Source organism: Eubalaena glacialis, chromosome 19 (genome assembly GCF_028564815.1).
Source record: "Eubalaena glacialis isolate mEubGla1 chromosome 19, mEubGla1.1.hap2.+ XY, whole genome shotgun sequence".
NCBI lineage: Eukaryota > Metazoa > Chordata > Mammalia > Artiodactyla > Balaenidae > Eubalaena > Eubalaena glacialis.
Window position 1 is genome coordinate 15,779,054 of NC_083734.1, and position 27,487 is coordinate 15,806,540.

The 27,487-nt window shown below is 44.4% G+C and overlaps 1 protein-coding gene across 4 annotated transcripts in view; it reads left to right on the forward strand.

The window, feature by feature from the left end:
• BLMH (bleomycin hydrolase) overlaps positions 1-11,664 on the forward strand; it is a 41,438-nt gene extending 29,774 nt beyond the window's left edge. For all 4 annotated transcript variants that reach the window (XM_061175083.1, XM_061175084.1, XM_061175082.1 and 1 more), the window contains exon 12: positions 10,718-11,664. In XM_061175083.1, coding sequence (XP_061031066.1) covers positions 10,718-10,869 — 152 coding nt within the window. In that variant the 3' untranslated portion in view covers positions 10,870-11,664. The remainder of the gene's footprint in view (positions 1-10,717) is intronic.
• The last annotated feature ends 15,823 nt before the right edge of the window (positions 11,665-27,487 follow it).

Sequence of the window (27,487 nt, forward strand, 5' to 3'; positions counted from 1 at the left end):
TTGGTGAAGTATTCTAGTATTCTAGAATTCTAGTATTCTTAGTCAGATGGGCTGGAAATTGGATACATATCTAAGATGGTGTACAACCAACGTGGCTTTCTTTTCTCCCCTGCTTCTTGAAGTACTTGACTGTGTGTTTATGGATCATATTAGAAATGGATTTCATAGTTGAATGAGGGAACAGACCTTGGGACTTGTTACATTGTCTTTCATTTTGAAAAGCTGATAGGCTTGTTAGAATCAAGTAGTTTGTAAGATGTTTAAGAATTTAAAATAGGGGTGATAACCTTTGGTGCTTCTTACTCTTGGTCAGAAATTCATCTGAGAAGAGCATAATCTTTAAGCCAAAGTGACCTACAGGTCATCTCACTAAAAAGTGGTAGAGCCAGAATTATAATTCAGTCTGACATTAGAGCCTGTTTTCTTAACCACTAAACTGTGCTTCCTCCAAGCTTCTCTGTTCTAGTAACATCTAGTCTACTCATGGGCATACCAGATCAATTTATGATCTTGGTGACCAGAAACTAGTGGCTACGGAGACATAAAACTTGTATAAAGTATCTGGAGACGAGTAAATGTCTGCTGTCAGGAGAAAGGGCTCTTAGAGCACTGCTTATGTCTGGGAATCTGAATAAGGAGGGGAGGGTGGAGCACCTCGTGAGTGGTTTGTGTCCAGAGTTAGCACATTGTGAGTTGGGCAAGTGAAAAACTGTATGTAACCACCAAAAATTTCCCAGGATTATTTTGTCCATGCTGCTTTATAACATCGTTCTTTGTTTTTGTTTCTGTTTTTTTTTTTAACTTTTTATCATGGACAATTTCAAGCATATATAAACAGAATAGTATTAAGAAGTCCCCATGTGCCCATCACCCAGCTTCAATAGTTATCAACATTCTGCCATGCATATAACAAAAGTGTTGATACTCAATAAATTAAATTCTTGGATGGTCTCCCTAATGAACCAGTCTTATTATGGAACTTCTTTTTATGATTGGTTCACTTAGTCATGAGATGATATTCCAGTTCTAAAGTCTGATACATCAGAGCTCTGAAGGTAGAATTATCATAACATAGTTCTTAATGCTTGTAGTCTAGTTTCTTAATATGCTAAATAATACAACTTTTTAGTAAGGTTAGGAGGAATATTATTTTCTAACTCTGCAATGGTCACTGAAGGAAAATCTTTATCTTTCAAAAATTTGTTTCTCTACATTTTCATTTTGAACCAAGATTAGTTTTCATTTTTCAAATTGCTTTTGTGCCTTTCAACTTCAACTTTGAAGTTGTTTTTAACTCACATTCTTCATCTTTCCTTACAAATAAGCCTTTCTGTTCCTGATTTCATTTTAGTAAAATTTCCAGACTTCCTCATAAAAGGGAGTCTCTTGATGATTTCAGTTAAAGAGGCTTTGGCATGTTAGAGATTAATCTGGAAAGAAATTTATGTGGCTGATTCACATTACATCTGGACTTCTGCTGCTTTCTAAAAACCAAAAGTATGGCCTTTAAATTGCCTCACCATGTGATTTTGGAAACAGTATGTCCAAAGCTAGGCACAAAATTCATCATATCCTTCATATAATGTTATATGGTGGAACCAAGAGAGACAGTTACTACTTTCTTGATTATAGATCCTGGGCAGTAATTTGTCTCCTTATGGTTTCACATTTCTCTATCAGTAACAACGGATAATGACTACTTCCTTATGAGGTCCTATAGTTTATATATAGCCATCAAACTGTATACTGTTATATAACTCTAAAAAGTTCAATGAATATTCCATATTTCTGTCAGAGGTACTCAGGACATAGAGTTAATAACATCTTGCTTCATAGGAATTCAACATTTGCTAATGTATTTGTATTTTTTTCCCCCACGGCATCATGTAGAGTAACTCAGGATATGAACACCCATGTTTGATGTGAAAAAATGAAAACATGCTGAGAGGTTTTGACTTGTTCAGGTTGCACAGTGTCAGAGAGAGAATTGGAATTCAGATTTCTTAATGTGACACAGGCAGCTTCCCTGAAAATGTATATTACCTATGAAAGATAACCAGTTATTTGCAGATCAGTTTGAGATTTAGTGGATTTCTAGCACAGATAATATAAATTATAGACAATATTAAGCTGAACTTGCAGAAATAAGAGAAAATTATATGAGCTAAAAGTGGATGCTTCTGATTTCCTGTAAAAGAGCAAGATAAAAATTTGTTTTGTCACCTCAGGGTTTTCATGTCTCTCCAGGCTTGGGAAAAGCACTGCTACTATCAAATTCGGGTATCTGAGTTCTTTCAGAGGGACTCCTCATCCTCCATCTTCATTAACCAACGAGCCTGCATGACTCAAGCTAAAAAATAGTTCATGTGAGTGGAACAGAGGAAGATTGACCGTTGCTTCCTTATTCAAGTGTGTGACTAGCAGAGGGCTACCATTTGTGAGAGGGGGACAAACTATGGAACAGAGGCTCCTCCTAACCTGCAAGCAGGCATTGGTTTCAGGGAGAAATCTCTTCACATTTAATATAGATTTGTGTGTGTGTATTTGCTTTCTCCTCTAGAGAGGATCTGTCATTTTCACCAGATTGTGTCCCAGGTGTGTTTGCGTTGCTTTGAGGAGGATAGAGGTTAAGCACAGAACCTGGCACCAGATGCCTGGGAACACATCCTGGCAGTCCCTCCTATTGGCTGTGTAGCCTTGGTCATGGTATTTAACCTTTATAAGCCTTAGTTTTCTGACCTGTAAAATGGGGTTAATAATTGTACCTACCTCATAGGGTTGTTGTGAGAACTGTGCCAGGCATATAAGAAGTGCATGAAAATATTAGCTATTGTTGTTACTGTTGTTAATGTTATCTGTAGACAGGTGAGAGCAGGAGAGCGAGAACATAAGGCTCCTTAATCCTTCCCTCTGGGAGAGGGCTGTCTTAACTTGCCCATGGTTCTAGCGTCAGGTCTCTAAGAATTCAAGACCCTCGTGTGACCACTGGACTACATACCAGTTTACTGGATGGATGACTCGTCATGTGGGCTTAGTTGCATGAAGGAAAGCAGTGGAGGCGAATAAACCTAGTGCCCAGGAAAACCCATTAGCAATAGCATCACCTCACATTTATTGATGGGATGCAGGGAACCGTGCACAGACCATGGTGGAACGAATGTCTCTGACCCTCAGAGGAATTTATACTTATTCACCTGAGACATGGAAGGGGATTTGAAGAGGGCTGTGATGGGACAAAAGTGGCATTCATGGTGTGCTCCTCAGACTGTAAGATATAGGATAAGTAGACCAAGAAAAGCAGGAGAAGGGATGATTTCTTCAGGAAGGCAGATGACAGCAGAAGAGGAGGAACCGGGCAGAGCCCCCTCAGTGGGGAGACAATAGAAAGACATTGAAGCTGAGGTTATTGAAATGGGTGAGGGGTTAGGGAGAAGTCATGGAACTAGATGATGTCAGGGAGAACTTGGTGGTAAATAGTGCTGCAGCAGGGCAGCCAGAAAATGAGTCAGTGGGAGAGGCTTCGGGATTGGACTTTAAGGCAGGTTTTGGAAACTTTAGGAGGGGTGAGGGTAGAAGCCCAACTGTGCTATTAATACCACATCAGGAACATTTTGTACTTGATTCTTTCAAATGCTAGGTACAGGGAGTGGGGAGGCCAGGAATTGAGCTGGGACCATTGAGGCTGTAAATCTTGTTCTGTATGGTGTTTGCAATTTATTATAAGAGCAATTTATTGTAAAAACAAATTGCTTTACCAAAAATAAATAAATAAATAAATAAATATTTTTTAAAAAGACCTTTTAAGAAAAAAACAAAATAAATTGCTTTTATAATTATAAGTGCAAAATAATAAAGGGGGTAAACTACAAGAGAGATGGTGAGTGATTGGAACAGGGAAGGCTCCTTAGTGATTCTTCAAAGGTGAGCAGAGTTTTGGGAAAGATGTTAGGGTTGTGGCTCTTTTGGGAAGCAAAGTGGAAGGCCAAGGAAAGGGGAGCTGAGAAGCGTAGCTCTTGACCTGTGAAGCATGCTTCAGGCCAGTCCGAGGCCTGGGGCCAAGAAATAATGTGGCCTGCCATCAGTGGAGCTTTTGAGGAATGATCAGAAAGCAGGCTTTGCCTGAAACAAATAGGAGTAATGATGTGTGGGGTTAGAGAGAAGTCATTGAGTTTCGGTGAGGAAACAGACCCTTGGATGACACCTAAAGTTGTGTTTCCTCCTCCTGTCCAACATCAGAGATCCTGGCAGGATTTTGTGCGATCTCGGACTTGCCTGGATCATGCTCACCGTCCAGGGAAACAAAAAAATCAGACTGGTTGGTGTGCTGCCTTCTCGCCTCAGCCCAGAGGTGGACAGGCTTCTTCTGGACTCCGTAGCAGAGGGCACTTCCTCAGGAAGTGTGCACTTCTGCAGACTGAACTTTGTTGTGGTTTGATGGTTGAAAAAAATGCAACCCACAAACCAAAACAACCCTCTTTCCCAACCACATTTTCCACTCTGCCTTCTTACCAGGGAAACACAATCTTCTGTAGCCTTTGTTTCTGAAAGAGGCTACAGGTAATATCCAGCTGTAAGAGTATCCCTTCTCTTATCAGCAAAAGGTTCAGGAACCTGAACCACAGACCAGACGTTTGTGTTTTACTCTGGAGGAAAAAGAAGCTTCTCCTCAGATCAGTGTCCAGATATCTGTCTCATAAGTAGTGGGTTTGTTTCTTTTTGAAAAACGTCCAGCCCATCCTGTTCTCCAGCCTTCTAAATAAATGCACTTAGAACACATGACATCTCTTTGATTTAAAGACACAAAATACCTCATAAATGGACCCCGCAAAACCTGGGCTCATGGCTCTGGATGTGGGGTGCGTGAGCGGATGGGACCCGGTTCTAGACAGTGCCTAGATGAGGAGCTAGATAAAGCAGTTACCTGTTGGCCAAGGTCATAACTGCCTGCCACTCTCTTTGCCCCCCTGAGTGCGGAAGCTGAGCCCCATGGAAAAGACCGAATTTGAAGTTAAGACCTGGATTTGAGTTTGGGCTTTACTTACTTACTGGCTATGTGACTTTAAACAGCTCATACCAACCCCGCCTGCCTCGTAGTGTTGCTGTGAGGATTAAAATCAAAATAAGGATAGTGGATGTAAAATTGCATTTTGAAGTCTAAGCTCCCTACAGATCCCTGTGTGTGTTTTGTTTTATTTTGCTTTCTAAGGTATAATTCTTTTAATAAATAATAAAATTACATTGTTCCAAAATCAAAGTACAAAAAAGTATATAAAGGGGAATCTTGTTTCCATCTCTGTCACTCTCTACTCCTTTCACCTCCCCTTCTTTCAGTTTCCCATTTCTGTTCATTTCTGTTGTATCCTTCCAGTGTATTTTAGTGCAGCAAAGGTAGCATAGCTTATGCCCCACTCTGCATCTTGCTCTCACTTCACTTAACAGCATGTCTTTGAGGCCTGTCAGTACGTTTTCACATCAGTACAGCTTCATTATCTTCCATTGTCTGGATGTACCATAATTTATTTAGCCAGTTCCCTTACTAATGGAACTTGGGTCATTTCCAGGCTTTTGCTATTACAAACTATATTGCAGTGAGTTAATATCATACAATGATTAGAACAGTGCCTGACAATAGTAAGAGCTGAATAAATATTAACTATTATTGTGCCTGAATAAACATGTATTGTCTGCATGTAAGTATTGTTTTGTCTGTAGGATGAAGTTCCAGAAATGGCATTGCTTAGTGAAGAGGGTAAATGCATTTGAATTTTTTCTACGTTGCCAAATTCCGTTCCATAGGGATTGTGTCTTTTTGTACATTTGCAGCATACTCTGTACAAATGTAAGGCATGCTTTACACAGTGGGTAACCAACAGAAGTGGTTGACAGATTGTCACTACTTAATTACCTGTTAAAATTGTGTATGTTCATAGCTGGGGACTAGACTGTGCCGAGGCCTTACTGAGTGGTGGATTTTTCACTGAGATTGTGTTGCTTATGTTTTCTTACCACTAACCCTACTTTTCTCTCTTATTTATTTATTTTTTTAATATAGTAGCAGAAAAATGTTTGTAAGCATAACAAAAAAGATAGAAGTCATAAAGGAAAAGATTGATAAATTTGACTTCATAAAATAAAAAAAATTTTAGTATACTAGAGAACACATCATCAACTAAATTAGAAGGCAAATTGCATAATAGGAAAAAAAAAGTTTGCAATCATTATAATATATTAATATAGAGAGCACTATTACTGATCACTGTGAAAATGACAAACACACCAGTTAAAATTAGGCAGAGGTCCGAAACAGACTCTTTATAAAAGAAAACTGTGAATAGCAAGCACACACAGACAAAAGTTCACATTGGACCCAAAAAGAAAGTTGTAATTATATATACCAAGTATTGATGAGGATATAAGGAAATTAGATAGATAATTAAGGATGTACACAAAGGTTTAATTACAAAAATGTTTATAGCAGTGTTGTTTCTAAGCCTAAAAAAACAATCCAGATTCCAACAGTAGGGGATTGATTAAATACATTTTGGTTTTATTCATACAAATTCAGCTTAAAAATTAAGATGTAGATAGGTGTCTTTTTTTATCCATGTGAAAAGAGCAATATTGGAAAACAGCATGTGTGGTACTCTAGTAATAGAGCACGATGATGTCTCATTTTTATTAAATGTACAGAGTATATGTAGAAACTTTTATCAGAGGATGATAAATCTGAATAGGGCTTATCCCAAGGTGGTGGGATTGTAGGCAGTTTTAAAATTTATATTCATCTTCTTACCATCCACCTCTTCCTTCTGCCCCTCTTCCTTCTTTTTTCTCACCTTCCTCCTCCTCCTGTGTTTCCAGAATTTTTTATAATGGGCATTAATTATTTGGGTAATCTTTAAGGAATCAAAAAGCAATATAACATTTCAGAATTTTGAGGGGGAAAATCACCTACCCAGTGATATAAAATTATCATTTTGCTTTTTTTTTTTTCATGTTTTCTCCCCCTGTGTATCTGGATTTTTAACATAGTTATATAGGATATGCCATTTTTATATACTTGTTTTTATATCCATGTTTTTTATATACATGTTACTATGTAGTCTTTGCAACTTCATCTTAAATGACTGATTAATGTTGGGTGAAGTGGTTTCTCACTATTTATTAGGAAGTTTGAAATACGAGACAAGTGTCAGTAAAGCCTTTGCTTTCCTTTCTGGGAGCCTTTCTTCAGCCTTGAGTTATCAGCATCAGGTGAAAGATTGGCAGTGACTTAATGAGGCTTCAGTCGTCTGGCTTCCTTAGGTCTGTGCTGCCAGACAGATCCATCACAGCAGAGCTGATAACTTGATTTTGTCATACCTTTTTTTAAAATAGCAAAATATATATATATATATATATTTTTTTTTAACCACAAATAGTTTGTTAGTGAGGTGAAATACTTCATAGAACAAAGCAAAAAATATATCTAATTCATAAATGATAATATATTTATCACTTTAATTTAGTTTGAGAGGTTTAAAACTTAGATCTTTAGCAGGATTTCAGAAAACTGTTTTCTTAGGGTAAAGTTCTTCTTTCCCTTAAACGAACCCATCCGAAACTCTTCTGTTTCTGAGTGAATTTGGCCTAACCGGCCTAGAGCTGTATCCACAGACACTTTTTCCCCTTACAGGCCGATACTGCCCTTTCTCTTAACAAATACAGAAACATTGCCAGTGTCTTTGAGGGACTGTTCACTTATTTTATTTCTTCCTCATAGCATGTAAACAAGACATTAAAGTTTGAACAAAATTTAATTTAGTTCCTAAAGCTGACTTACTTTATCCATTTATCTGTTTCCCTGAATGCCTTGTTCCCTGAACCTCGGGATCCTTGGAGCAGATTTTTTGTTTTCCTTTTTTTTTCTTTTTTCCTTTTTCCTTCGGGGAACACCAGTTTCTAATGGCCAGAGTACATAAGGGCTAGAAGCTGCAACTCTCCTCAAATCAAAATGGCCTCTTTCATCCTGCCTTACTGCTCCTCTGCACAGCCCTCACTTGGGTTTTAGACACACTGATCCTAATCTTCTCATTCAAACTCCAAGACACGCAGTATCAACAGTTACAGCGGCCACAAGTTCATTACCTACGCAGGGCGCAGTTACTTGGCAGCCACCTAGACTATGAGGTTTCTGTGGGCCCCCAAAGAACTCATATCCTGAAGAGAGAGACTAATCAAGGCAGGCCCTCTTGGCAGGGACACTGAAAGGGTGGATTGCAATTGATAGGAGTTTTAATTTGTAAGGACTTACTCTTATCTCCTGCTTTTGGAACAAGATGGTGTAGATGTACTTATTGTCCATTTTCTCTGGGCATTCTTTGAAGACTTATTTGATTGTGTGATGATAGTATTGTCATAAGGATACAGAACTTTATTACATGAATCTGCCTCTATCCTTCACCTGCCTCACTGCCCCGAGCTCCTCTAAGGATTTATTCAGCGTGCATTAGGGTGAGGGGAAGGATGCCTAATGTCTCAAATGGTGTAGCGTTTAGTAGCCTGGTCTCCTGCCCACGAGAACTCTTAGACAAGGCAGACGCTGACTTTCTCAGGAAGCACTTACTTACATTTCTTGCAGCAAGGAATGGTACTGGTTGGCCCTTCGGCCGACCAAGCTTTGGCTGCTAGAACTTAGTGGCAGTAATGTAGGTGATGGTAGGGGCCAGGGACTTTGGAATGGCACGGGCTACAGCGTTTGTCTGTGTTCTTCTTCCCTGAATCTCCTGTTGAGAAAGGAACACTGGATCGTGAGGGGATGAGAGCCCTCGCACACTTGCCCGGACATTTTCTGGTGAGGGTAAACGTGCGGTGCCTCATCAGGACGAGCTGTCTGACTGCTGTCGCAGGAGCAGAATTGGGCGTAGATGAGCTCCCCAGAGCAGCTGTGTTTTCAAGTTAAATAATGTCCTCTGTCACACCATTTAGCTTACAAAATTAGACTTAACCGTCATGATGCCTTTTAATTATTTAAATCAGTCTTGCTTTTAGAGCAGCAGTTCTCAGAGTGTGGTCTGAGGACCCCTGCCAGGTCCCTGGGACCCTTTTAGGGTATCTACAAGGTCTTCCTTCTCTGACAACGTATCTGTGTGAGGCCAGATTTGCTTCATCTACTTCATCCAAAACAACAGATTGCACACAGAAGCAGGTACAAGAATTCAGCTATCTTCTGAGTTGTAAAGTAATGCCACTTTCCTAACTAAAATTTATTTTGTTTTGAAATATATTTTTCCTAAAAATATATTATTAATATTCACGTTTTTTAATTCTTATTTTTAAATGCACCAGTATTTTTAACTTTCTGTTTTAATTTTTACTACGGTAAATATCAGTAAGTATAACCCACATAAACAACTTGTTAGGGTCCTCAGTAGTTTTAAGTGTACAGTCTTGATCCTGGGGCCAGGAATTTTGAGAACCGACGTACTAGAAGATCACCTTAGGAGAAATACTTACCTCCTCTCCCTTCCTCTTGGTCCTGTGTAGTGGGAAATGATATAGCATAGACCTAGATTTGCACAGACACTTTCAGAGAAAAATTGCTCAAGTGTCTAGTATACAGCAGGTGCCAGATATGGTAAGATGATGATGATGATGATGAAGAGGGAGATTGCTAGTTCCTGTGAGTCCTTGCGTGTGTAGGGGCACACAGTACCCCTGTGTAGGTACACAATTTTGTCCTCTGTGCTCTTTCCCTGGCCCATCCTTGTTTTAAATACACACTCTTTCATCTCTTGCTTTAATTTTGCTCTTTGTATTAGCAGTGGCTCAGGTGAAGCATTTTCCCCCCTGTTTCAGTTTGTTGGACGTGTGATCCTGAAGAGGAATTTGTGTTGTCCTAGTGGAGCCTGAGATACAATCTCCCTGAGGGGAAGAGGCAGGTGTCTAGGATAGGTACCTGATGACGCCACACTTTTTCTCAGCTAAGCTCTCAGCCTGGGGTGTTAGTACAGCTGAGCCCCCTACAGTCCTGCCACTGGAGAGATCCATAAATCCCAGGGCCTTTGTGAGGAATATACGTTGAGCAACTGTCTCGTCTTCAGTTCTGCCTCATCCTCACCACAGATTTCCTTCTAAGAAAGCAGCGACTCACCCAGTATCATCTGGAAATAAGTGGCTACCTGGGAATGATGATCAGGCCCCATCAGGACTCCCCTAATAGCTTAGCTGATTGTTGTAGGAATTTATGGTAGAGAGGAAGGAGAGACAGCAGCCACGGATGCTGAGAAGGTGGGTAGGGTAAGAATCGAACTGGTATGCTTGCCCTTCTCACCCTAGAGATTAACCCCCTATGTATGTATGGCTGTATGAGCAAGAAACATTTCCACCTACCTTTAGGGTCATTGACTCACCGTCAGGAAGGCAGCCTGGGCAGTGGAATAGCAGGATCTGGTAGCAGCCTTAGGTCCAAGGCGCAGCCCTGAACTTCTGACCTGGGTACATCACTTAGTTACTCTGAGCCCCAGTTTTCTAATTGGTAAAAATATAGCCATCCTGTCCTGTCTGCTTCACAGGGTTGCTAATAAGACTTAATCAGATTAAGTGAGGTTATAGATGGGAAAGCTGAAAAACATGTACAAATGTTAGTTTTGTAAGAGACTTTCTTATAGTGCCAGTAAGGCTTCTGCTCTTTGCCCCTCACCCTCCGGACTCATGAGGCTTCTGTTCTTTCCTCCAGGCTACCTGTGCATGACGGATGAGTGGTTCTCTGAATACGTCTACGAAGTGGTGGTAGACAGGAAGCACGTCCCTGAAGGGGTGCTGGCTGTGCTGGAGCAGGAGCCCATTGTCCTGCCAGCCTGGGACCCCATGGGTGCTTTGGCCGAGTGACGTTGCCTCCAGCTTTTCCTCCTCCCGTGGGACCTGAAGTAGCTGCAAAGGACAGATCCAGGGACTGAAGCCAGAGTTACACAGGTGACTGTGTGTTCCCATGGGACACAGTCAGACTCTTGGATTTCTCCTCCAGGAACCTCTTTGGGAAAGTGTGCTTTATGCTGAAACAAAATACTCTCTAAAGAAAAAAAAGGGAAAGATCAGCTCATACTATCGACTCTCCTCATCTCCAGCAGCTCAGGATCTCTTAGCATTTTAATCAGATGTAATTGTTCGTCTTCCGTCTGTCACACCAGTCTGGTTCAGTGTCTGTTTTATGAGGCAGGAGAGGATGAGCAGTTGAGGTGTGTGGAGAGAAAGCGGACTTAGTGCTCCTTGTTCCTAGAGTAGAGTGGGGGGAGGGCGCCCTGATACTCGAGCTCTCAAAGCTGCATGCTGCCTGACAGTAACACTGTCCCTCCTAGGTGGCAGTCACTGAATTCGGATTTTTCAAGGTAATTTCATGTGCCTCTAATAGCCCAGGATTGGGAGGTTGATCAAAACTGACATGATTCCTTCCTGTTGTTCTGAACTGTGGGGGAACACAGCTCTACTTGAGTCATGGTTAAGTAGAGGGTTGGAGAAAGTAGGTGAGAGAACAACCAAAACCTTATCATGATCTGAATTATAATCATTAGAGGGAGCTCTCGCCAAATGGTTTAACTTCTGCCTCTGGGTTTGGGAGTTGGGTGGGCATAAAAAGGGGATATCCATTCTTTCTGACAACTAGATGGTGCTGAGAAGCTTTTGAATAAAACACTTTGCTAAATGAGAGTATGTTGGCTTATTTGATCTAGGAAGTGTGTGCTTGTTTAGCTACGAAGGAAAGCAACCAGGTGACTTGTGTTCTTGATAGTGAAAAAACAGCAAGATGGTTCAGGGCTGCCCTGCTTTAGCTTCTCTATGGGATGTATGATCCTTCCCAGCCTGTGCTGATCTTCACTGGCTTCTGCAGAGGGCTTCCAGGCACCATATTTAGGAGGGCTTGTGCCCCTGCCGCTTAACCATTCTTTCACCAAGATCCAGGGTCTCTACAAGGGTGGGAAGTAAGGCTCTGCTAGGTCCAGCCTTAGAATGGGCTGAAGAGTATGTATTTTACTAAGACTGGGCCTTTCTTTCATTGAAAGCAAATAAATACAGCACCCTAATCAACATTTCCATCAGTGCCTGAGTCCCTACCTTTCGGGCTCTCCAAGAACCTTCTCAGTTCTAGCATGGAATATTGTTTGTCATAGCACTTTCCAAGATAACATTAGTTAAAGGCTCAAGCATTAATCAGTGTTTACAATATTCTAATAATCCTGTTCCAAGCAGGATAAATCCATTTCTAGACATATCATGATGAAACCCCAGAACAGATCTTAAAAGCATCCAGGAAGAAAATACAGATTGCCTCCAAAGAAAAGACAGTTAGATTGACAGCTAACTTCTCATCAGCAACTATATATGACAGCAGACAGTGAAAGGTACCTTCAAAGTACAATTAGAAATTAACCATGAACCTAGAATTCTATACTGAGTGAAACTGTCTTTGAAGAACAAGGGTGGGGAGGGGGGAAACAAGGGTGAAATAAGACATTTTCAGTCAAAAACTGTTGCCCAAGCAGAACAATAGTGATCTAATATAGAAGGTCTGAAATTCAACAAAAGAATGTAGAATCAAAGTGATAAACACGTGCACCATCTAAACAAGAAGTGACTGTGGGTAGTCTTACAGGGTTCAAAAAAAGATAAAACCAAAATACATGAAAATAGATAATGAGGGAGATGATTGGAATAAAATAAACATACTCTGAAGTCCTCATGTCATTGAGGAAGAAGATAAGTATATTAACTTTAAAATAAAACAAGATGGGGGAAAGAAAAGAAAACACAGGACAAATACCATATCCAAATAAGATAGAAATCTAAATGTGTCAATAATTATAACAATGTCTATAAATGGGTTAAATGTTTCAGAAAAAAGACAAATTGTCACATGGGATTTTTAAAAGAAATTCAGCCATAAGTTGATTATAAGAGACATCAGTACCTAGGATAAAAAAGGATAGAAGAGATATATCAGGCAGGTATTAACCGAAATAAATTTGGTATAGCTATCTTAATAACCAGTAAAATTATGGCCACTCAGACTAATTCTGGGATATGTTTTTCACAGCCTCCCTGGAATTGTACAGCACAGTGGCTCTGGAAGTAGGCTTTAAAACAAAAAGCATTACTAAGGATAGAATCAGTACATAATTATATGCTCACTTGATTCTCCAGAAAAATTGAAGGATTCTAAATTAGTATTCACCTAATAACCTCAAAATATATAAAACAGAAACTGATGGCTACATGGAAAAACAAATAACCCAATATCATAATGGAAGATTTTAACACTTCTCAATTATTGATCAAGCAACCAAAAAAATCAGGTGAAGATTTAAGCATTTAATAAGTTTGATGTAATAGACATCTAGTATCCTACCGCATCTAACAACTGCTAATTCTTTTTTTTTATTTTTTTGGCCATGCCACATGGCATGCGGGATCTCTCATTCATCCCCGACCAGGGATTGAACCCATGCCCCCCTGCAGTGGAAGCACAGAGTCTTAACCACTGGACCACGAGAGAAGTCCTTACTAATTCTGTTTTGAGCACACATGGAACTTCTGCAAAAATTGAGCAGATGCTGGGCAATAGAGTCAATCTCAACAAATTTCAATGGATTGTTACCATGCAGACCACACTCAAACCACAATGCAATCAAGTTAGAAACCAAAAATTAAAAGATAACTAATAAAGCTATAAAAACTAAAGAAAAGGGCTTCCCTGGTGGTGCAGTGGTTGAGAATCTGCCTGCCAATGCAGGGGACACGGGTTTGAGCCCTGGTCTGGGAAGATCCCACATGCCGCGGAGCAACTGGGCCCGTGAGCCACAACTACTGAGCCTGCGCGTCTGGAGCCTGTGCTCCGCAACAAGAGAGGTCACGACAGTGAGAGGCCCGCGCACCGCGATGAAGAGTGGCCCCCGCTCGCCACAACTAGAGAAAGCCCTCGCACAGAAACGAAGACCCAACACAGCAAAAATAAATAAATTAATTAATTAAAAAAAAAAAACTAAAGAAAAATGATAACTAATAACTAATTAAAAGGAAATTTAACCTGAACAATAATAAAAATACATATCAAAATGAGATACAGATAAAATAGTACTTAGATTTTATAGAGTTAAAAGTTTATTAGAATGTAAGGAAGGCTAAAAATTGAGTTTAGCATCTATTTCAAGAAATTAGAAGTACAAAAAAACCTGAAGAAAGTAGAAGGAAATAGGAAAGATATGTGCAGAAATTAAACATAGGATCAACATTCCCATAAGTGGTTCTTTTTATTTTTTGGCTTTCTTTTTTTCATTTTATTTTTTTATTGAAGTATAGTTGATTTACAATGTTGTGCTGATTTCTGCTGTACAGCAAAGTGACTCAGTTATATGTATATATACATTCTTTTTTAATATTCTTTTCCATTATGGTTTATCGCAGGAGATTGGATATAGTTCCCTATGCTATACAGTAGGACGTTGCTGTTTGTCCATTCTAAATGGAATAGTTTGCATCTACTAACCCCGAACTCCCAGTCCATCCCTCCCCCTCTCCCCTCCCCCTTGGCAACCACAAGTCTGTTCTCTATGTGAGTCTGTTTTTGTTTTGTAGATGGGTTCATTTGTGCCGTACTTTAGATTCCACATATAAGTGATATCATATGGTATTTGTCTTTCTCTTTCTGACTTATTTCACTTAGTATGATAATCTCTAGGTGCATCCATGTTGCTACAAATGGCATTATTTCATTCTTTTTTATGGCTGAGTACTATGCCATTGTATATATGTACCACATCTTCTTTATTCATTCATCTGTTGGACATTTAGGTTGTTTCCATGTCTTGGCTATTGTGAATAGTGCTGCTATGAACACAGGGGTGCATGTATCTTTTTGAATATAGTTTTGTCCGGGTATATGCCCAGGAGTGGGATTGCTGGATCATATGGTAGTTCTATTTTCAGTTTTCTGAGGAACCTCCATACTGTTTTCCATAGTGGCTGCACCAACTTACATTTCCACCAACAGTGTAGGAGGGTTCCCTTTTCTTCACACCCTCTCCAGCATTCGTTATTTGTAGACTTTTTAATGATGGCCATTCTGACCGGTGTGAAGTGGTACCTCATTGTAGTTTTGATTTTCATTTCTCTAATAATTAGTGATGTTGAGCACCTTTTCATGTGCCTAGGGCCATCTGTATGTCTTCTTCAGAGAAATGTCTATTTAGGTCTTCTGCCCATTTTTCGATTGGGTTGTTTTGTTGTTGAGTTGTATGAGCTGTTTATATATTTCGGAGATTAAGCCCTTGTCGGTTGCATCATTTGCAAATGTTTTCTCCCATTCTGTAGGTTGTCTTTTCATTTTGTTTATGGTTTCCTTTGCTGTACAAAAGCTTGTAAGCTTGATTAGGTCCCATTTGTTTATTTTTGTTTTTATTTCTATTGCCTTGGGAGACTGACTTAAAACACTGGTACGATTTATGTCAGAAAATGTTTTGCCTATGCTCTCTTCTAGGAGTTTAATGGTGTCATGTCTTATGGTTAAGTCTTTAAGCCATTTTGAGTTCATTTTTGTGCATCGTGTGAGGGTGTGTTCTAACTTCACTGATTTACATGCAGCTGTCCAACTTTCCCAGCACCACTTGCTGAAGAGACTGTCTTTTTCCCATTTTATATTAGAAGTAGTTCTCTTAAAAAAAAATTAAGCAAATTAACATATTTGGCAAGACTGATCCCAAAAAAGTACATACACAGACACAAAAGAAATTGAAAGGAGCATACTATTATACTGCAGATATTTGAAAAATAGAAGATACCCTTAATGTTGTCAAAAGTGACAGTAAAGGGATTTGTTTGGAAGACATAAATCCCCAAACCCCGGGAAGAAGGGAAAGAGGAAACAAACTGAAGAGCAGATTGAGACATTGAAAGATTTAGCGGAACTGAAAAAGTTGAATCCTGAGCCAGTGGTGGAGACAGCTAGTCATAAGCAAACCAATCTATAATTGCATAATCCCCCCAAAGCTCAGATATGGTAGCACCAGAGAGCGTTACTCTGGGAATTGGGAGTAAAAAGAGGGTTACTGAATGTCTGTTAGATTCCCTCCCTGCTTTGGGTAGCTAGGTGACTGCCCCTCCCCCTCTCAGCAGCAGCCAATTGAAGATTTATTCTCCATAGAGAAAAATAGTTTATGGCCTAGAGGTCAGAAACTGAGTTGAGGATGAAAGTACCTTAAGGGGTTCTGTGTCCTCAGTCATACTAGGCTCCCAGAACCCTAGTGGGCAGGAGATTGGAAGCGTTCTCTGGGGAATCTTGATTAGATTAAGAGGAAAGATGTAAAGAACTATTTTATGGCATAAAGAATTATTTTATGAGGCTGCCATAACCCTGACAAAGATAGTAAAAGAAAAAAATACACGCAAATCTCCCCCATAAACAGATGCAAAATTCCTAATCAAATATTACTAACCAAATCCAACAATATATAAAAAAGATAATCTTCATAACCAAATATTTAATAAAAGCTATTTTCCAAGTAAAATTAGGATCCTATGTCGAGAAACAAAGAATAGCGGGTATGTCTTCTCTGCTGAAGATTAAAGGAAATGGGCCAGAGTTTTAGCCAGACATCTGAATTGGAAGAACTTTCTAACTTTTGGGTGAGCTCGGAAAGGAGAAGGTATGAATTGTCTCCCCCTGTAACTCTTTGAATGACACTCTCACCTCTGGAAGTTCCTTGCCAGCCCCAGGATTCCTCTTGAGACATGTAGAGTCATGCTGACCCTACACATCCAAGAAGCCAGGACCTGATAATGAGACATTCCTCCAGGATGTGGTTCTGGATCCATCTATGTGCTCTGGCTTGTCGTCAAAGAGTAGCTGAATTCTTATTTGCTGTTGGCAGTTCCAGGGCACTTGCACTTTAATTCCCATTTCTCCGGCCGTGTGGCATGGGTGAGCCTTGTTGCTGACTATGCCATAGTCATTGGTTAAGTTGGATTTTTCCTTTTAAGTAATATCAGATGAGCATTCCCATAGTTAGGACAACTTGTTCAGAACCAGTCTTGCTTCTCATGAAGATGACTATTCTTCCTTGGGGTCTGTGACACAATTTGATTGAAAACTAGGAATCAGTTGGCCAGAGTTGTTTTGTTTTGCTTTGTTTTCCTTTTCAAAATCCAAGCCCTTTACACATTACCACAAAGGGAAAGGAAGAGAGGGAGGGAATGTCTCATTCATAGAAGCTGCAGTTACTTGGGAACAGGATTGTGTGAAGATGGGAAGCCCTTCTGCACTCGTCTTTCTTTTTTTTTAATTTAATTTAATTTATTTATTTATTTATGGCTGTGTTGGGTCTTCGTTTCTGTGCGAGGGCTTTCTCTAGTTGTGGCAAGCTGGGGCCACTCTTCATCGCGGTGCGCAGGCCTCTCACTATCGCAGCCTCTCTTGTTGTGGAGCACAGGCTCCAGACGCGCAGGCTCAGTAATTGTGGCTCACGGGCCCAGTTGCTCCGCGGCATGTGGGATCTTCCCAGACCAGGGCTTGAACCCGTGTCCCCTGCATTGGCAGGCAGATTCTCAACCACTGCGCCACCAGGGAAGCCCCTGCACTCGTCTTTCTTGGTACGGTTTGAATGCTCCCTGCTCTCTCTCTCTTGCTTACTTCTGTAGAAAAACTCTAGTAGCTCCTCTTGAAGTGGATGGAATGGGCTCTGGAACCATCTCTCAGGCTATCCTAAGACAGTTTTTTGTTTTATTTTTTAAAATTATCTGCTTTGCAGAAGAATGGAGCAGCTGAGGCAGGGTAGGTACACGGTGGAAAGTACCAGAGTGTGCTCTCGCCTGGGAGGGCCCTTATAGGTTATCTCGTCCACACTGCCCCAAGATGGATAAGGAACCCTTTAAGTTCTCCTTGAACACATTCAGTGACAGGAGCGCACAGCCTCCTCCCCTGGGGCCCTGACCCACCTCTCCAGACTCAGCTGCCTCCCTTCCCTTCTGTTCCAACCAACCGCCCTCCGCCCGCTTTGTCCCTCAGACACACCAAACTCCTTCCCACCTCCTAACTGTTCCCACTTCCTAAAGCTCCTCCCTCAGCCTAAAGACTGGCCTCTTATGGTTCAGGTCATGGCTCGAAGGTCAAGGCCATCCTGGTCACCTTATCTAAGTAGCCAGCTGCCCCCTCCCCACTGCGTCTACCACCTCCATACCTGTCTTTCTCTATACCGTAAGTGGGATCTATTTCCTTCACTTCTAGCACTTTCTGAAATTCTTGTTTATTTATATGTTTACTTTTGTTTTCCCCAAAGTCGATGATACTCCCTGTCAGCTCCCCAAGGGCAGGGCCTTTTGTCTTGCTTGCCACTGCCTTCACAAGCCCGGTTCACGGTAAATACGGTTGGCTGACTGATTGAAAATGCCCTAAATTCTGACAGCTATACTCAATTAAAAGTTTACACATAGGGACTTCCCTGGTGGTGCAGTGGTTAAGAATCTGCCTGCCAACGCAGGGGACACGGGTTCGAGCCCTGGTCCGGGAAGATCCCACATGCCGCGGAGCAACTAAGCCTGTGCGCCACAACTACTGAGCCTGCGCTCTAGAGCCTGCGAGCCACAACTACTGAAGCCCGCGTGCCTAGAGCTCGTGCTGTGCGACAAGAGAAGCCACCGCAGTGAGAAGCCTGCGCACCGCAACGAAGAGTAGCCCCCGCTCACCGCAACTAGAGAAAAGCCCTCCTGCAGCAACGAAGACCCAACGCAGCCAAAGGAAAAACAAAAAAGTTTATACATAGATCCGAAGTGGGCTTCCCGATAACTTGCTGAGTAGGGACAATTAGAATGAGAACAAAGCCCCCGTGGATCTTCATATTTCAGTGCTTAACAGAAAGGTCTAGCTTTCCTGGTGACTGGCGTAAGGGGAGTAGAAGAGAGGGGGAAACCCTCAAAAGTTTACTCCAATTTTTTCACTGCTTGCACGTTTCTTGCTTCAAATCAGCCCAGCAGAGTGAGAATCCCAGCAACTTTGGACTCAGGCAGACGGCTTGGCTGAGCTGCTTGGAGCCGTGTAAGCAGGGACAAGTCACCAAACCTCTCTGAGCCTGTCTCCATACCATCTTTATTGAAAAGCATTTTGAAATGTATTAAATAGGAAAAGTCACAGCTTGAAAAGGAGAACTATATTTTAAATAACACTTACAGGAAAATATAGCCAAAGGGTTGAAAAGACTGCATATTACCCATATGTGGTAGGAAAAGAACAAAAGAGACTGCAGATAATGTGCCTGGGAGATAGAGGCTCAGTGAGTGGGAGCCGTTGGTAATAACCAGTTCTCACAGAGCTTCTCCAGTGTGTCCGTTGTGTGAGGCCCTCTGGGGCTTAAAGCAATTCCCTGCTCTCCAGAAACGTGCCGTGTAGTTGGGAAAATAAGATGTATATACACAAGCCGGTTGCAAAAGTAGATGACTTGTCTGAAGTTTTCCAGTAAATATCATAATAGTTAGGAAAGGGCTTGAAGTTGGAGAAGGAAAAGAAAAGCTGACCGGTTTTAAACTAACTTCTGACCACAGTGACCACAGACATCAAGGATGAGGGTGATCAGTTTTCCAAGAAGAGACTAAGGGAAAATCTCCCTGTATGCAGAGGCCCAAGTTATCTTGAAGTTCCTGGAGGAGAAGAGCTAAAGAGAGGGTGAGTGTTTTGTAATCTTGAGCAGTCCAAGAAAGCAGGGAGTGGGGCGGAGGGGAGAGGAATGACTTCAGGGGCTGGAAGCAGAGGACTTGGGTTCTAAAAATAGCCCTGTCCCTCTTGATTGGATCCTGAGCAAAGCCCTGGATGTCACCTCTTGGCTCACAGCATCCTTGTTAGAAAATTAGAGAAAATATTTGCCTCCTTCCTAAGGGAACAAAAGAAAATTACAGTGGTCCTGAGTAATTTGGCCCCGTTTGGGAAGGAAACATGTCTGCACTGCGTGAAGTGGAGCTGAGAATCTTCCAGGCTTTTCCCTTGCTTTGCCACAAGCTTGGGGCCCTTACAACATCTTCCTGGGTTCTTTCTTTCCCCTCTGTTTTTTTCTTTCTTCCTTCCTTCCTTTTTTTTTTCTTTAAACTTTTATAAATGTTTTAAAATGTTGCTTTTCTGAAAAGGTTTTATAAAAATATTACCTACACATGGCAAATAATTAAGTAGTACAGAAGGGAATACAGTGAAAAAGCAGGGTTCCCTTCTACTTTCTTTTTTTTTTTTATAGATATATATCTCCAATGGCCATTTTGACTCTATTTCTTTATTTCTTTATTTCTTTATTTATTTATGGCTGTGTTGGGTCTTCGTTTCTGTGCGAGGGCTTTCTCCAGTTGCGGCGAGCGGGGGCCACTCTTCATCGCGGTGCGCGGGCCTCTCGCTATCGTGGCCTCTCTTGTTGCGGCGGAGCACAGGCTCCAGATGTGCAGGCTCAGTAGTTGTGTCTCACGGGCCTAGTTGCTCCGTGGCATGTGGGATCCTCCCAGACCAGGGCTCGAACCCGTGTCCCCTGCATTAGCAGGCAGATTCTCAACCACTGCGCCACCAGGGAAGCCCCCCTTCTACTTTTAATGTCCCTTCCCTCCAAGGCACTTATGATTCCCAGTTTCTTCTACATACTTAAAGCGATTTCAATACGCAGAGAAAACCGCCTCACTCCTTTCACTGCTGGCTGTTTCTCCATTGTCAGATATGCCACGGTTTACTCACCAGTCCCAAGGGCACTGGTTCTTAGGACACTTTAAGTCTGCTAAGAGTGAAAGGCATTTTCCTAGTCGTTCATTGCCAGTTCTTGTTTATGGGGCCTGCTGTGTGCAGACACCGTGCTGGGTGTTGAGACGTGGAGAGAGGCAGAGCCCCTTCCCTTGGGAACTCAGAGCCTAGCGGAGGAGGTGGGCATTTAGGAGACATCTGAGGGCTCTCACAGGTCTGTGCGTGCACAGCGCTGGGGTCCTGCCCTGGTACTCTGTGCTTCTCCCGGCTGCGACTTCTCAGCCAAGGTGGAAGGTAAAAACAGCTGCCCTCCAGAATGTGGCCCTAGCTAAGGTGTTTAGAGTCAGGGGAGGGAATCCTGTAGCAAGGAAGTAAAAACCAAAAACCTTAGTTCAAAAATATCATAGAAAGAGCATGGGGAAATCACAATACCTGTAAAATCTGGGGGAACAGGGTTTGTTTAGCAAAGGCAGTAGGCTCATAAGGAATGGGAGAGAGGGGGCCAGGAAAAGGTGACCAAAGACACAAGTCATCTACTTCCAAATGTTTTCTGCCTTCCTCGGGGCAATTCCTCTCCCACACCCCCTGCATGTCATGTTGCTGGCACTCCTGAAAGGGCTTTTCATCTCCTCCCCTTGGCCTTGCTTCATCTGGATCAGAGACAGCCTCCCACGGGGGGGTCCTACGTAGATCTCTGTGGGCATGAGCCCAGGGTTCACAGTGGCAGCGAATCCTGCCCTGGAGGTGCTGTACCCCTCGCATGGTTGACCGTGGACCCCATCACCAAAACTATGCCACGTCCCAGGAGAAACAAGGGGGTCCTGTGAGACACTCTAAAGACTGGAGTACTGAGAAAGAGCCCACAAGAAGGGGTGGGTGGGCCTTGTCTTCCATTATTGTGATTTACACCGTGTGTCCCAGCCTGGCTCCACAGGGGAACAGTTGCTGGGCCTTGAGACGCGCAGGAAGTGGGTCTCCTTGGTGGCGGTGTCTGTGTGTGGTGAGGGAGAGAGAGCTGGGGAGAGGATGGAAATACTTAAACGTGCTCTTTACCTGTCAAAGCGAGACTGTGTTTGTTCTGCAGCCTCATAGCAGGCCGGAGGCCCCGCTATTTCTGATCTAGAGCTAGTGGAACAAAGAGAAAGTCCTGCTGAACCATGATCGCCCAGGTTCACGGCATCACTGACAGATGCACTGTTTTCCCCAGACACCAGCCGCCGAGCCCCACAGGTTCTGCTTCGGTGTCTGACTCCCGTCTCTTCCCTGTGTGTGCTGGGGCCTGCCTGCCTCACACCTGCTTCACACCTGCACTCACGGTCTAAGGAACCCGTCTGCTTCCTCTAGGCCATGTCAATCCTCCCCGGGAACATTGCTTTCGTCAACGCCTCTCCCGCTCAGGGCTCCCAAATGCCTTCCATGCTCAGCACAGCCCTTCTCCCTGACCCCCAAGGGCAGAGGGTGTGTCCTCCTCGGGACCTGGCGTGGAGCAGGTGTTCAGTCGTGAAGGAGCTTTGATGGAGGCGGACAGCTGGGAAGGGTACAGGGCTGCCCTCTCTTGGGCGGTGGATGATGTCTGTCCACTCACCCCGATCGGGAGGCGAGGAAGGGCGGTCGAGGCAGCCCCCACCCCCCGGCAGTGGGACCAGGTGCCGGAACTAAGGAGTTCCACCAGGGAGGGAGTCCGGATGCTGGAGAAAGACAGGGCAGATGTGGCAACGAGCATGGGAAGCAAGACAGGGAAGACTTCACTTTGGGAGGAGAGAGGCTGGATTTGTTGAGGGGAAGGGGGGCAGCTGAGGCCAACTGGTCTCTGTGGGATGACACCCACAGGGACAAGAAGAAGCGAAAGCACGTGTGTAGAGAGGATGGACCGTGTGCAATAGATTTGTGTGGACTGCGCCAGGGAGGCGGTGAGCAACAGGGAAAGGTCCAGTCTGGGTAATCCCCATGTCTTTTTCTGATAGCACCCCTCAGCCAGGGAGCGAGTGGGGAGAAGACTGGCCTGGGGCGGCCCAAGGCCGAGGAGGGAGGGTGGGTGGGGTCTCCCTCGGGTGGAGAGGGCCCTGAGGTTACTGCACACACCAGCCCCTTCCCTCCCTGCAGCTGGGCGGTGCCCGCCATCCTTGTGATCCCTATTTTACACACGAAGGAGCTGAAGGCCGCACCGGCTGAGATGAAGGGATTCACCTTGTGTGGGAACAAACCCCCACGGCACCCTCCCCCCCAAAACAGCAGTTCTGAGAGGGGCCGGGGTGGCTGGGCAGGAATGGGTATTAGGTCCTCGAAAGAAGGCCAGGAGTGTTCAACAGGTTCATGAGACTCTGGAATGGTGTTAAAAAGTCATGTTGAGGGGACTTCCCTGGCGGTCCAGTGGTTAAGACTTCGCCTTCTGCTGCAGGGGGTGCGGGTTCGATCCCTGGTCGGGGAGCTAAGATCCCACATGCTGTGTGGCCGAAAAACCAAAACATAAAACAGAAGCAATATTGAAACAAATTCAATAAGACTTTAAAAATGGTCCACATTAAAAAAAAAAAAGTCACGTTGACCCAACGTGGAGGAGAGACTGGGTGGAGAGACAAGGGCCTTAGCCAAGGGCTGGAGTCACCCACTGCCCCCAGTCCCCTCCTCAGAACGACACCTTACACTTGTGTAGTCCCTGTTCACACAGTGCTCACACATTGTGTTCATCTGAAGGGAGGCGCTGCCTAATGTGGACCCTGTCACCCCGGGATTTGGCCACGGGATGAAATGCGCAAGATTGACCGGGAATCGCCAGCCAGCTCACCAGAGCAGCCCGGCGGTCTCTGAAGCCCGTCCCGCTTTCCTTGCAATCGCCACTCTGACATCTAGGTGGCGCCAAAACATCAAACTGATTCCTCCCAGGTTGGGGCACCGCCCACGCCCGGGAACGGAGTCGGTCCAACCCAGTCCCTGCAGACTACAGCTCAACTCAGCTGGCTGCCAGCTCAGCTTTCTGGGTTCCGTTCCGTCCAAGTACAGGGGGCTGCAAACTTGCAATTGTTGTTTCTGTTCTGCCTTCTACTTGGCTGGGACCCTGCCCTCCTCTAGGGAGAAGTAGGTGGGTCAGCCCTCACCCTCCCATCTCAGCTTCAGGGACATCCCAGAGCAAGTACTGCATCTGTTCTTTTCAAATGTAAAAAATAATTTTACTGAAAATATAATAACATTAAGTTCACTTTTAAACTTAATTTTAAAAAAATTATCGAAGCAATGTATTCACATGGTTCAACACAATAGGCTCCTGTTGACCCTCTTCAGATAATTAAAATATTGTTAACAATTCACCCACTCGCGCAACACCACAGGCATATACTACGTTTTCCAGATCACCACCCACTGTTCTGATACTGCTTTTAACTGTAGCTGGTTAACAAAACGGGAAAGAATTCTTCATTCATTCATTCCTTCTGCAAGTATTTACTGTGAGCCATTAGGCTGGGCTTTATTGGAGGCACCGGGGAGGGCGAGGGATTAAACAAGGACCCTTCTGGCTGAGCTCACCTCCCAGCGGTAGAGCCGGACGGAGAGCCGGGGGCTAAGTCCCAGGAAGGAAAATAGGGCAGGATGCGGGGTGAGGGTGATGGGGGCGGGGTGTCAGTGGTCAAGAGAGATCCTTCTGAGAAAGTGACATTGAGCCGAAAACTAAATAAAAATTTGGGAGCAATTTGCTGGGGGAGGAACTACACCTATGGGTTGTGGCGCAGCTCCTCCCCCGCAAGCTTAACGAGCACGAGGGTCAGGATTCTTAGCTCCTCTCGGCCTGCTGCCGGCCCCTCACCGCCCCCGGCTCCCTCTCTTCCCAGGGCGCTGCCCCTTCCGGGGAGCGAGTGTGTGAGTGCGCGCGCGTGTGTGTGTGTGTGTGTGTGTGTGTGTGTGTGTGTGTGTGTGTGTGTGTCAGTGTGTGTGTTGGGGCGAAGGGGTCCTTCCCCTCCCCGGGCCCCGGCTCCCCCTCCACTCCCACCCCCAGCGGCCCCTCCCCGGTGAGCGCGCCCACACCCCCATCCCCCATCCTTCCCCCTCCCCAGGAGGAACGCAGAGCCGCAGCCGCGGGGAAACGTAAAGTTTCTGCGGCTCAAAAGTGACGCACAAATTCTTTAAGAGCTCTTTGGCGGCGGATATCTAGAGATCAGACCATGTGAGGGGCCGAGAGTACAAATACGGCCGCGCGGTCGCCGGCGCCGGCACAGGCAGCGGCGCCCCGGTGCCTCGAGGGCGCGAGGGTCGTCCGCCTCGGAAGCCCCGGACCGGCCTCCGCGGACTCCCGACAGGTGGGTCCGCTTTACTCCCGGCTTCTAATGCCCACTTCTCTCCCGAACTTCATCCCGCCCGGCCTCTCTGGGCACCGGCGCGGGGGCTCTGGGCAGGGTGGGCGCGCGCGGAATCGGCCGCGGGGACAAGGGGACGCGGGCGGGCGACCGGCTCGGAGCGCTCCTTCGTCCCCGGCTGCCCGGCTTCGGGTGGCCCAGTAGCCCAGGAAAGCCCTTCAGGACGGTCCTGCGGTCGGGAGGAAAAGTTGCTTTACTTTCAGCCCATGGCTTCTGTTTGCTCTTCACTGACGGCCATCGCGTGCAGGGGGCTGTGTGCAGGCGTCTCTGGGGGGAGAGTCCTGGTGGACGCAAATGCCCAAATACCTAGAGAAATCTCTGAATGACACCTAAGTGGGACGAGTCTCCGTGCGCTTGGGTAGTTTTCCCTGGCAGAGCCGATGCATGCTCAGTCATTCAGAATTTATGTGAAACCCAGAACTCCAGCGAGCTGTTTTACATGGTTGAAGTGTGTAACCATCAGTTGCTTGAAAAATGTGTACATTCAAATTTGCTTTTGAAAAGGCTCTCTGGAGCTAAAGAACACTAAGAAGCACATTTCTTTTTGCCCTGGGTCTTCTGCATAATGAATTTCTTTTTCAGTTGGGGTTCTAAAGAATTTCAGAGGGGTGGAATTTCTAAGAGACATTACAAAGTCTTGTGTGTATGTATTTTTATGATCAATTTTGTCCAGAAAAATGAACCAGGTCAATGGATTATTTATGAGCCTGCTAGCTCTCATCAGAGTAAGACGAGATCAAATATTTAATGTGTTTTGCCTTCAGTTACATAGGAAAAATGTCTAAGGAAGCAACATTGGGATTTGTGTTTAATGAAGTGGAGGGCGCCATGGCACATGGCTGTTTGGGTTTTGGGAGTGGAGAGAAACACACAGCTTTGACTCTGTCCCGTTGCTCGCTTTTGTGTGAAGCCACTGGTGCTCAAAGGTTCAGATTTTCCTACCGCAGACTCGGGTTGGGGTGGCCACTTCCAGCGTGGATGAGATGCAGGTTCTTATGGGGTTTGTGCAAGCTGTTTTGGGCACGGGTTCTCCTTTTTTTTCACTGAACCTGAGTAAGAGCAGGTTGCAACTGCTTCACAATTAATCAAAAGTCCCCTCAACACTCGGGTGATCCATCTAGGACATTTCAGAGATGTGACACCAGCACAGATATTCAAACCCATCTCTTTTAGTCTCCTTGCTTAAAAATATTTATACTAGGGGTGGGCGGTGGGGACGGAATAACATTGCAGTTTTAATGGAATCAGCAAAACCTCAGAAATTCCTCTTTGGGGAATTCTTAGAGTTGTCTGACCATTTTGATGAAACTCGGAGAGGCATGTCAAAGAGTCACAAATGGGTGAGGTGACCATGGAATGGGGTGCTTGGCTGGAGGGTGTTGTCTCTTATGGCAGGCTTGCAGAAACATCCTGGATGTGTCCCCCTCCAAAGAGAAATGCAGGTAATTCCAGACATTAAGCCAGTAAATGGCAGTTCTTCTCCTTCATACTCCTCGAATGGTATAATTTGGGAGAACAAAGGCAGGGTTGCCTGAAGAAGTTTTATTTTAATTTGGCTTAATGAATCAACAGGATATGGTCATGACTTGACTTTTTAAATAAAGATGCCTGGATGGCCAGAGGGAAAATTATGCAGTCATGTTTCTGTCAGTTTAAGAAGGTACCTCAGACCTTAATTATTCCCCGTCACAGATCAGCTCCTCTGGGTCTCGAGGTCCTCAGCTCTAAGCGAGGGGTGGGGGGCCGTGCCTAACATGATGTCCGCGTCCCCTCCACTCACTCTGTGACTGTGAGCCTAGCCTCTCTGCTTTAAGCAAACACGAGTTGAAATGATGGTGCAAAATGCCTGGGGGCCAGGACTCTCTACCCAGATGTTTCCGTCAGATTAGGGTCCTCTGGGGACCCCCGGCTTTCCCTCTAAGGCAGAGGCTTTGCACACTGACATGCACAAGTTAAGTCCTGCACCTCAACCCTGTCCAGCTGACAGGAGCCTGAGTTCCTAGACTCCTCGAATCCCCTTTGCAAACTGCCCGGGGTGTGGGGCAGGAGAAACAGCCCCCAGACTGTAGAGATTTGGGCTGGGCTGGTTTTCTTTGCAGTCACTGAGCTGTTGCCAGTGGGCTGCACTCCACTGAGGTTGGTGGTGTTCCACGGGACAGGCTTGGGAGTGGAGTCAAAGGTCTGATAAAGCGTCCTGTTTCTCCATTCCTCAGGCAAGTGATGCCGACTCACCTGCTCCTGTGGGGAATCCCATTTCTGGGCTTAACCGGGCCAAATAGCACCCTAAGGAAAGGGAACTGCCATCTTTCTAGGAGGGAAAGATGGAAAATAGACCCAGGTGGAAAATAGATGAAACTTAGCATTTTAAAGAACCCTGGCATAAATGACTTCCCCTGGTCAGAGGGTGACCTGCTTT